General features: G+C 44.2%; 1 protein-coding gene across 2 annotated transcripts in view; it reads right to left on the minus strand.

Annotated features, from left to right (window-relative positions):
- The window catches only part of LOC138304105 (fer-1-like protein 4), a 1,042,026-nt gene that overhangs the window by 222,133 nt on the left and 807,439 nt on the right, over positions 1 to 12,454 (minus strand). For both annotated transcript variants that reach the window (XM_069243852.1, XM_069243853.1), the window contains one exon: positions 5,279 to 5,379. In XM_069243852.1, coding sequence (XP_069099953.1) covers positions 5,279 to 5,379 — 101 coding nt within the window. The remainder of the gene's footprint in view (positions 1 to 5,278; positions 5,380 to 12,454) is intronic.

Below are 12,454 nucleotides of genomic sequence, written 5' to 3' on the forward strand. Positions count from 1 at the left end.
CTAAAGCCCTTTCAGCCCAATGGGCATTTCATGCCTGGGCGTGGCTTCGGGCGGGGGTGGGTGTTTGGGGTGTTACACACCGCTAATAAATGTATTTTCTGATAAATAGTTGGGGACCAGTGCTTTTAGTTGGGTATGGTGAGGTATCTGTTAGATTTTACCAGGACTTTTTTTACATATACACAGACAAAAACACGCACACATACTCTCCCTCTCTGTTTTGAAAGTCATCAAAAATGTTGGGTATTTTACAAAATAATGTGCTTCCTATCCTAGTGCTAATATCAATCTGCATTCTTCTCCCCTTCCACTGTCCTGTAGGCCCCTCCAGTGCACCTTGCTTGTCCTATAATATATTTAAAAATTATATCCCAGCCTGTCGGAGAATCTGCTGCTTCATGCCCCCCGCTATTTTTACTGACCAAGCTACGCCCTGGACTTTGGAATTAGAATGGGCGCAGTTTCCACATCTCCAGGGCTGCTGCTAGCTTCTAGTCCCTCACTGGGTGGACCAGGTAAAGTAAGTATAAATATATTTTATTTGTGAGCCCCTTCTGATCACCCCAAGGTTTTCTGGCCAACTAACTTCTGGCCGTATCTGACCACAAGAACTGTCCAGATCAGTAGCGTAATGCAAACTGCTGGGGGGGGGATCTGTTGCGTGATGTAGCGCAGGGTTTTCATAGCAAGCTGTGCATAAATGAGACACGGATAGCCTTGTTACTTTTTCTGGCCACAAGGACTTTCCCTCAGGCCTTTTAGTAACTTCCATGCCAGCGTCATGGGCATTCTCATCCTGTTCAGATCGGCGCAGCAAACCACAATAATCCCCCTGTCATATCACAACAGGTGGGCTAGTCCATCACCAGCACAACCTTCCTCTTTTACCGTAGAGAAAATAACAGACACACAAAACAAAGCTGGACAGAGAGGAGGAGTTGAGGAAAACCCTCCAAGGTGCTCAAACGAAAGTCAGCACGGTCAATGTCAAATGGATGTAAGGTTGCTGAAACTGAGTGATGTGGTGCTCACCCTAGTACGAATCCTCTTAGTTGTGTAGAGGTCTCTGGGCGCAGGTTGTACAGCTCCATGTCTCTGAGGCAGAGGGTTGTTCGGTATTGATCCGTTCCCTTCCCAGACCAGTACACCACGCTGATCACTTTTTGTCCACTCCGACTCTGCCACGGGTAGGAACTGACCCACCGCTTCATCAGGTAATCGACCATGGAACACTGAAACTACCTCAGGGCGGTCATCCGCTCGATCTTCATCATTTACACCCTGATTGCCTCTCTGTCTGCTGTCAGAGCTCCTGATCTCGGGGTCAGGCTGTCAGAAAAGTTTAAAGGAAGAAATATTTCTTGTGATGTATTCATGACCTTTATCAGCTGTGACCATGGTACCTTTGATGGTGCTCACGACCCATGGCTCCTTTTCAAAAGGAAGCAAGAATGTGCTCTCAGATCATTGATTCTTTACCAGGACTAGATCACCAACCTGGACTTCCTTTCGTTGGGCTCATCCTTGACATACAATCATGTAGGCTTCCCCTCCTGGATAAAGCTTCAGCCGCTTGGTTGATGACCCTGAAGGATTTGCTTGCATGATGAATTGTGTCTACCACCCTCCGGTTCATGCATAAGGTGCCAGGTGGTATCCCGGTGGTGGCTTGAAGAGTGTGTGGGTACTCGCAGAGAAAAGCATATATCGCACAGTCTACACTCTGATTGTGGGCCACACCAATTCTGTGACTTTGTTTAGAGTTCTCAAGACACGTTCTGCTTCTCTATTGGGCCGGGGCTAGCGAGGAGTGATCTTCCTGTGAGCAACACCTTGAGATGTCAAATATTCTGCAAATTCCTGACTGGAGAACGGGTGACCATTGTCAGTTCGGAGTTCGCTCAGTAGCCCATGTGTGGCCATCACTTTCTCCAAACGGGTGATTGTCTGTGAGGCTGTAATGGAGTCCATAATCTCCACTTCTGGATACTTAGAAAAATCATCGATGACCAAAAGCATGTGTCGACCATCAGGCAAACTTCCAAAGTCACCAGTGCCTCTGAACCAGGGTATTGAAGGGATCGTTTCCGTGAGTATGGGTGGGGGAGGCTCAGCCATCCCAACTGCTTGGCATATCGAGCATTGGATCACTGCAAGCTCAACCTGATCGTCCAGTCCTGGGAACCACGCCTTACTTTTGATCCTGGACTTTGCCTTGACCACCCCTTGGAGTGATGAATGGGCCAGTTCTACCACCCGCTTCTGTAGCAAGACTGGAATCACAAGCTGTGGACCTCTTAAAAGGCATCCCTCAGGGGACACAGCTAACTCATGTTTGATCTTATGTAATGAAGACAGTGTCAGATGGGCATCCGCAGTTTTCTGAGCCACATTGTGGAGAAGTTCATGCCAATTCTCTGAGGCCATTGCAGAGATGGCTAACTGAAGACACTCGTCATCTGCAGTTGCTGCTTTGATCTCATCCAAAGAAAAGGGGAGAGGTTGTGATCGCTGCATGACCAAACGCACATACTCTTATACATCTTCAGCATCGGAAACCTCGCGAGGGGTAGCTGGTCTCATATGCTGGAACAAGTGGTCTGCGGGATTTTGGGACCCAGGTCAATCCACTACTGAGAAGTGGTAGTCATGCAGTTGTAGGATCCACTTCTCAATCCTGGTAGGTAGTTTAGACAAGGAGCCATTGAAAAGGGGTATTAGCAGCTTATGGTCTGTGTGAACAGTGAATCTCTGGCGATAAAGGTACAAATGGAAGTGACAACAGTCCCAGTGGACAGCAATGGACTTTTTCTCGATATGGGTATATTGTTGTTCAGTGTCCGTGAGCACATGGCTCACATAGGCCACCGGAGCCCACTCACCATTGTCTTCCTTCTGAGATAGGAGAGCTACTTGATTAGTGGGACTTGCATCCACCGACAGTTCTGACTCCTTGTTGGGGTCGAAGTAGGCCAGTGTGGTGTTTTTGAATAGAGCCATTTTGGTGACTTAGAACAATGCTTCATGATCTGGGCCTCACTCTCACATGGTGTTGGATTTGGTTAGCTCTCTCAATGGGGCAGTCAAGGCGGTGAGATTCTGGATGAAACGGCTGCAGTAGGTGACCATCCTCAAGTAGCGGCGGACACCAGCCCTCCCACAGGTAGCATGTTCATGGGCTTGCGGCTGACTTTTGATGAGTCTTTTTCTTGTCCATTGATACAGATGTTAGTGTGTTCACAGGCTCCACACTGACCTGGTGCTGTAGCTCTGCTTCCAAGTGTGCAGGGCGCACTTTGGATAGCTCTTTCGATCGACCCATTGTGAGAATGTTAGCCATGGACATCCCCGGCACCTGCAGTATGTTTTCTCTCAGCTTGACTGAGGCACAGCCTTGTATGAACTGCACACAGATTTTGTCATCCACATCCGGCAGCGTTCAGGTGCTTGCGAGTTCTTTAAGTCTTGCATGGAATGTGTTGACGGACTCTTCAGGGAGCTGCCTGGCCTGCAACAGTAGGAACCACTCATAGTCTGGGTTTGCAAGGGGTTCAAAATGTGCTGTGAGGGCTCTTTTTAGAGAATGGTAAGTGCAGGGTGGGCCATCTTCGACCACTGACTTTCCTAGTTTGTGAAATGTGGCACCACCTAGAATGAAGGACGATGTCTGTCATTATCCAATGGTACTGCGGCAAAGCAGTTTTTTAAGTCTCTCTACCCAGTCCTTACATCGGGCGGCCTATGCTGATGGAGGACCCTCGACAAGAAGAGGCCAAGGGGTGGGATGGATGACATTTTCTGTTCAAGAGACAGTGGTGGGGAGGGGTGTGTCAAACTGGAACTGCTTCATCCAAGTTTGCAGTGACATGCTACCCCCACTCACAGTACTGTGCCTACATGTTCGACTGATCTCTGTATGTCCCTTGCATAAGTGAAGGTTGAATTCAGGGATGCTGGCAGAATTTGTTTGATGATAGGACTATCCAGGGATCTCCCATTGGGGGGCTGGTAGCTTTTTTTTGTCAACCTTTTTTTGACAGGCGCAGCCCCAGTACCTGCTCACAAAGTCTTTCCCACAACATATTCTGGAACAATTGTGTGAAATGTGGTTTCGTGGTATCACTAAAGTTCTGAGCTTCTGGAGCTACGTGACAGTTCAGTTGGTGGTCTGCTAATGTTCACTGGATTGCTTGCTTAGGCGGGTAACGTACACCATGCACTCACTGTGTAACCGGAGTTTGGTCTCTGCAATGTTGCTTTGTGCCACGTGGTGGTGCTGCGCACTTGCCCGGGCCTAGGCAGCTGCTGCCTCACATTCTGCAGGGTGCTGCCAATGAAAATGCAGCAGGCCATCTGCCCGGTGCCAGCAGATCCTCTTTTCCAACTCCGCTAGTGGCAGCACTCCAAAAATATGCCAGGCATACGTCAAGTCGGGGCAGCAGGCAAGTTTTAATAGCGTGCTGCGCATTAATGAAACACCGACATCCTTGTTACTTTTTCTGGCCACGAGGACTTTCCCACAGGCCTTTTATTAACTTCCCCGCCAGCATCGTGGGCATTCTCACCCTGTCCAGACGGACGGGACACACCACAATAATCCCCCTGTCATATCACAACAGGTGGGCTAGTCCATCGCCAACAAAAAAGGGTCCCGGCAGAATACGAAGAGGGCCCCCTGAGTCTCCCATACCTTAGATATATTTATTGGTCGTGGGTGGAACGGGAGCTCCTTTAAGGTTTGGAGCCCCTGAGGGATGGCCCTCCTTGAAGGGGGATATGTTATGCCCGTGGTGCAGATTGAGAGATAAAAGCAGATCATGCTGTACTCTGGGATTATTAAAAATGCTGCACATACTGTATGTACAAAATATTCAGTAAACATTGAAGAACATGTCATATATGAAAGAAATAATGCACGGTTAACAAATTATTTTTTATGAGATATACACCTTCTTTTAAAATGAAAATTAAGTTGGGAAGTAAAAGCCCTCAGCGGAAATAACGTTTCTCCACCGCTTTATTTTCCAACTTCGAGGATTTCGGGGTGAGGGGAAGAGGGGTGGAATAACATATGATAATAACATAACATGTCCGTGAAAAAGAACTTATTGCTGTTCAGCACAAATGTCTGACACGGATTATCAGCATTCATTCATAATCACCATTCATTTTACAGGATTATCGATCATTTAATCCAACAATACGCTCAGACATACACACTGACACCGTGGTCAGTGCCGTTACTCAGCCGTTCACTGCAAATATGGAAATATTTTACCAGATTCAGAGGGCCCACTTTGCTTCCGGAGGGCACAGCATCTGCCTCGACATTTATCACTGCCTCATCAGGATTGACGTTCATACTGATGTCATCTTTTGCTATAAAATAAAAGACAACAACATTCTAAGTAAGTACTAGATATGTCCTTGAGCAAAAACTGACTCGGTGTATGTTCTGTTATGTGAACAGGAATGCTATAAACATTACCACGTTTTACTGTTTGCTGCCTGAAATCACTCACATATATTAAAAGCAGTTGTATAAATAACCAGAGGCGAGTTGCGATAGAGAAAACAAGGTGATCGGATTACAGACACACTCCAACGATCATCGCGAACTTAAAGTAAGTAGCCCTACCTTCTCATCCGAAGCATAAGGTACACCAACCCTCCCATCCCAGACATAAGGCCAGAACAACACAAGGCAGATTAACCATCTCATGCAAAATATGAGGCAGACTCACCATCTTATCCCAAACACAAGGTAGGCTCACCCTGTCATCTCAAACAAAAGGTATATCCACCATCACTTCTCAAACATAAAGCGAATCAACATCTGATTCCAAACATCAAACATAAGGCAGACCCATCCTTTCTTGCGAAACATTAGGCAGAAGCTCCTTCTCATCAAAACATACATCAGACCCACTCTCTCATCCCCAATTTAAGGTAGACCCATCCTTTACTGGCAATACAGTGAGTGGAACTTCCAGTGAAGAAAGGCATATCAGGCTTTGTTATAGCTTTTGTGTTGAGTTTGAGTCTGAAGTTGAGTTTACTGCTTTGGGAGAGTGTGATTTGTTGGCAAGCAAAGCCACTGGATCAAATCTTAGCTTATGCAACCTATTACAGTAATTATTGTGGGTCAAAAAAGACATTGTTGAAGGAAAAATTGATGCTGATACAGAATGAATTCTTTCAGCAAGGAGTGCAATTACTTCATGGAGGTGGTGCACGGTATCAGGGTCCTCCAAGAGACAGAAGTGGCTTTCATGGTAGAGCAAAATATTTCAATATTATTACTAACAGTTGAATGGTGGGATCTGGAGCTTGCCACATGTGTAGTAAAGAAGGTCACAAGAAGAAATGATGTAGAGTTATTGTGAAGCCAAATGCAGGTGAGATACAAATGGTACCTCAAAGGAAAACCGGGCAACAGAATATGATTTGTCTAGTCCAGAATGGGATGATTAAGTCAGTGATCACAGCCCCAATGGCTTCAGTGCAGAATGTGCAGAATACAAAGCATTTCTGCAGAACTATGCCTAGGGTTCTGTCTGTTGCACCTCAGATGCAGAATGGAACAACTGAGTTTCGGAGAATTTTCAATTTTAGCAAAATGCATTAAATCCTCAGTTGGAAAATCATTGATTATTGATTTGTTTCTTCAATTTGCAGCTACCATACAAGTTTCAAAAGGATCGATTCAGGCACAATGATACTGCCTAAGAGGAGAGGAGGTTTCAATGCTGAATGCAGTCCTGGAGATAGACCAGAATATGCCATTTGTAGAAGGTGATGTTTATGGTTATCCAGTTTCATTTTTGATACTGGAGCTACCCAATCCACAGTTATACCAGTGGAAGTTCCTAACCTACCCCTCTCTGAAAAGGATGTCAAAGTAGTAGGAATTTCAAATAAACAAGTTGTTAATAAGTTGTCAGCAAATGTTCCAGTAAAACCAGGTTCAGCCATAAATCAAGATGGAAGATGAATGAATGATTAGCAATACGTGACCAGTAAATCTTTTGGGTCCTACCCTATTTTGTAAATTGAATTATGTAATTATTGTACACCGGATAGTGTTTATATTCAAACTAAAGATCCAGATTTTGACATCTGTAAGAAATCACAAGAAGTTAGAAATGGTTTATTCCCTGTTCTCACTGATGAAGACTCTAGATTTAAGACATGCAGTGAAGAGGGAAGTTTGGCATTTTACTGAAAAAGATGTTGGGTTAATAAACATGACACACTTTGCGTACAGCACCCACTTTAGGAACACTTGATTACACAAAAGAGTTTTATAAGTTCTGTCATGAAAAAGAAGGGTGCACTATTTCTGTTTTTGCACAACATGACAATGCAAAGAGGCCTATTGCTTATTTTTCTAGAACCTTGATCCAGATGATGCTGCACTGCCTAGAAGTATAAAATCTGTAGCAACGGGCAGCAATGGCCATGGGTGAGAGTGAGTCAATTCCTATGGGTCACATGTTAAATGTGTTAATGCCTCATTCTGTGCAGATACTTATAACCCACAGAAGACTCCAGCATCTAACAAACAGCAGATTGACTAAATATGAGCAATTAATATTGGTAGCTCTGTTGTATAGCTATTTTAGCCATGTTCTGAGCATGTTGGTTTAGCTAACTAGGCCTGCAGCTGTGCACTTTCACCCGTCTTCGTTTTATTCGGCATTGCTTTGTTTTCCTAGCAATAGCTTAATTTGCGGTGCTGTTTTATTTTTTCTCTATCTTGTTCTTTTGCCTAGTAAAGCATTGTGTTCTTAGTAGGACATATTGTTCATTTTGTGCTTTCTCCAAGGCTACAGTCAGATAGGGTTGCCGACAAACGTGGTATGCTGTGTCTCCTGCATTCACAGTAAACAACACACTCATACGTGGGGACCATTTCTTAGAATGTCACCTGGTTTATTATAAAACACCTTTTAGTCCCAGACTCATTAGAGGGAGATTCCAGCCAGATGACCATGGCTGCATGCTGATTGCTGCAAGCTTCACTACAGCTGCCTGCTTAGACAGCCGAGCCCTGATCCAAATGGGGACGGTGTCACTTTAGACCTCAGGCCTCTTCTTCAGGTATGGGGGGTGATGTTCTTCCCGGGGCAAACCCGAAGGGTGGATTAGGCTTAGTATGCTGTGGGCATACTTAGTGTGGGTGAGAGGCTACAGATCCACTCCCCTATTTGGACAGCATGGTAGGACTGTTCTTGTGTTTTACATTCTCAGTCACATGCCTGCTCCTATTGTCTTTCATTATCCTCGTTATTACTATGCACCTGCTTTTATCTAAGATACATATATTTTAATAAATGCTTATTTAAATATATTCTGCCTCTGTTGTCTTTGCCTGAGTGAGATCTGGGTAACTGAAAGAACGAGATGAGATCTGATTACCACGATTCCCTGGGGAGTCTATCTTACCATGAGCTTGGTTGCCACAATCATCTCGATCAGAGATGGGGTGCTGCTAGTTAGCTGGAAACCCCGGATTAGGCTGAAAGGAGTCACCAGGTGTGGAATTGTACTCAGTACCCACAACCTAGGTGACCCTACCACCCCAATCCAGTAGCCTCATTATCCTAATGAGAACTTACGCAACATGGCAGCACAAAAGTTGGTCAGGCACAAAAAATCAGATCCTCCTAAGTATCTCTGTCTCACTGAAGACAAAAGACACCTCAATACTATATATGGAGATGTCCGTGGTATTGAGAATTTCCTCCTCAGCTAGGTAGGTGGGAACCTATCCTGAGCTGTAGGTTGTTCAAGCTTGAACCATAAAATGATTGAACCCCAGTTGGTATCCTTATCTCTGAAAGCACAAACAAGTAATATGGTGAACCCTCAACGGGTAGCAATAGCAGTAAATATGAGAGGCTCCGCTACTGCATATTTATTGGCAAATGGCTTAACGGCCCATGGAGGTCCAGTTACATTTGTTGTTGAGGCTCACGCAGCCTATAGAATAGACGCATTTTGTTCTTGGGTCACCTGTTCAGCAGTGGATGGAACACAAATACATTTCATAATTATACACTGGCAAATCCTCCTGCACAATACAGAGCTTATGCATCCTTAGAGATACCTTTATTTTATCAAGCCCATTACAATTGGCTTCATGGTGCCCTACCCCGCACAATTTTGCCAGATAGGTTAGGTCCGTTGAGTAATGCTTGCCCGATCTGACCTAATTGGCCATATATACACCACATCCTGACGCAGCAGCAATGGCAGTACCTGAGGTCTGCCGCTTATATACAGAAGTTATAACAACATATAGGGCCGCATTACGAGTTTGGCGCAGGGGATTACTCCGTCCCAAAAGGAAAGGATATCCTGACCGCCGTTTTACAAGTATATAATGTAACTTGTAATACGGCGGATGGGATAATCTTCACTTTTGAGATGGAGTAATCCCCTCCGCCAAACCCGTAATGAGGCCCATAGTTTGTTAATGCAATTTGTTATGCAAATGTTAAATACAAACCCAGCACGAGCTGCTCCAGCTCAGCCAAATGCAGCAGCACAAGGTATTAATCCTGCCACTGTACATTTGATCATGGGTAAAGTACCCGCCAAACGGGAGGAGATTCCGTTTTGATTAGCTCAAAAAATAAATGCATTGGAAGCAGTCTTTCCGCATACGGGACCTCAAGATAAAAATAGAATTTTAACAATGTGCTTGCCTTTTGGCATGGTTCCCACAGTTGAAAACTGTAATAGATGGGACACAGTAGTTTCTGCTATCTACACAACCACACACGGTACACCAACACTTGCCAATCTACTGGAAGTGTTGAAACAAATTCAAGATGAATACAGGGCAGCCTCTGCCCTAGATTTGGGGATGCAATTAATAGGTAATTTTGCCGTGATATCTTCAATCATACTGTATTAAGTAACATCAAAGGTGAAGCAGTTGCACTGATGGTGTGCATGCGGCTCCGTGGCGTTCCGACACAGGATCAGGAACGTGAGCTAACTAAAATTATTGCTGAAACATACTCCAGTAAAGGTCGAGACAGTTTGGGAGCCAGACTGACTAAACTACACGTACAAGGTAGATCCAATAAGGATGCTGTCAAAGAAACACCTGTGGGTTCTAAAAAACGCTGGGATGAAAAACAACAAACTCCTAGAAAAGAAAGGGGAGAATCTCCACATTCTGAGACCCCACAAAATAGGTATAACCTTAGAAATAGGGATAGTATAAAAAAGCCTGACAGATCTCAGTATACTGATACACCAATCTTGCTCCTTTCAGGACTCACAGGAAAAACGAAGTGAGAGAGGCGGGCGGTCAGATCAGCGGACTGAGTATGTGAAAATGAGAAAGGACTCACAACGCTCATCGGACATTTCTGTTAAAAAAGAAGAGAAACTACCACAATAGAAACTACAGTTTAAAAAGAAAAAATGGCAGCAGTTGCAATTCGACATGGCACTTAAGAAGAGGGCTTTACTAATAAACAAGAAGTGGGCGTTAACACTGCTAGACAGTGCAGCAGGAGTCACAATAGTTTGCCAGAATCTGAAGGTGAAAGAAACTGATGACTATCTACAAATAGAGTCTGCCTAGGGTATGAGTGTCTCTACATCAGACAGGGTGTATAAAGTAACTATTCAGTTGGAGGGGGACATTGAATGCATAATAGACGCCATCTTTTGGGATCGTGTGATCTCTAATTACAATATTCTGCTGGCTGAAAAAGATTGGCCACCGGTATTTGTCCGAGACCTCCCATATGGAGAGGACATTATTGAAAAATCGTTTTCGCTCCTTGTTCCGAAAGAGCTTGTTGAAAAATATGCCATTGATTGGACAGTGGTGCAGGAACCTGCACTACATCATAATCATGTAGGGTGGGACAAAGATTCTCCCTAACACATAATACCAATAAAATCAACACCTCAGCCCCATTACTCGTTTCCATTTCATCCAGAGGGAAATAGTGTTGTGGAGTGATGAAACCGCGATCTAAAGCAGTCCTTAACAGCAGGAGTATTAGGCACAGGTCATAGGTGGCTTACACACCTGTATGGAGTTAAGAGAGCACTTAATAATCTGCCTAGGAAGTGCCTGGGGTTGTACTTCATACGAGTGCCTGTTTGAAACTCAAATGTTTGTTCCAGATCTTGATGGTCCTGGCATGGAGGCGGCAGATATATCTTTTGACATAAATAAATGTGTCACTGTCTTGCAGGAGTTACAACAATTCTGTGATGACAATGCAACTGCCAGCGCTGCCTCCTCTGGAACTAGGGATGCACCAGTAACCTCTACCAGCTGGATTCCCAAGCTAGGGGATCTAGTATGTGAGAAAATTTCTGTGAAAAAGGAGTTTGGTCCTTCTTATCGAGCACCGGTCCCAGTCCTGGGAATACACTGTACCAGAACTATTATACTACCACCGCTCTCTGGTTCTAAGGAGAATCACTTTTTCTCCATTGACAATGTCAAGTTACACCATGTGGCTGATCCTGCACAGAGGACCTAGGTGACTCCTGAGTAGTGCCTGAATCCCTCCCACTACAGACATGTATGATCCTCTGCAAGTTTTCAACAGCAATGTTGATTCCTCTCCGAGCTTGGGGAGGGTGGAAAATGAACTTTCATTGGTTTCACTGATGAATACTACTTCATCGATTGCGGCTGATACAGAGCAGCCTTCTACAACCTCAAAACAAACAGATGTTGTAACATACTACACACCACCGAGGGAATCTTCAGCAGTCTCTACTCCTCTGAATACACCGCCAGCATTTGTTTGTACAGATGATGGTTACATCGTCGATGCTGATGACTTTTCTTCAGACCCATCTGCCTCAACTGTGACTGAACTGTCAAAAGCACGTAAGCTAATACATTGGCTAAAAATTAACTATCTTACTTATCCTTGGAACTATCTATGGCTATCGCTGCCTGTGGTTGCATTTTTTCTTTGGATTGGGTTTGTCATTGTTTTCTTTCTTCTAATACATGGTGGATGAAGTCTTAAAACCACATTTTTCTTCACATAAAATACGCAGAGACTTGTCCCTAGTGAACATTACAGCTGTGCCCATTGCTGATTGAATTGTATGGGATAAAGTCTTATTCAACATATATGTTCCTAGAGAGATCATTCAAGTACCTTATGTGTTCAAACTCTCTTTGATTGATATGATTACACCCAGAGCGATTTCTGATGATTGGGATGTCAAAACAGTTTATACTATGATGTCTGATCTACAGTATTATGCATTTTTTTAAACTGATGATGGGTACCAATTCAAAGGAAATTATTGAGTATAATGAATCATTATGGACATAATTTCATTCACAGAGCTAGTACCCCAAAAACTATGTTAAATATGCACAATGGGAACACTGCCCGATTCCGCCAATCTGCAGCTCAAAAAAGTATAATGAAAAATGTGAATATTT

The sequence above is a fragment of the Pleurodeles waltl genome, chromosome 7, assembly GCF_031143425.1.
Source record: "Pleurodeles waltl isolate 20211129_DDA chromosome 7, aPleWal1.hap1.20221129, whole genome shotgun sequence".
Lineage (NCBI taxonomy): Eukaryota > Metazoa > Chordata > Amphibia > Caudata > Salamandridae > Pleurodeles > Pleurodeles waltl.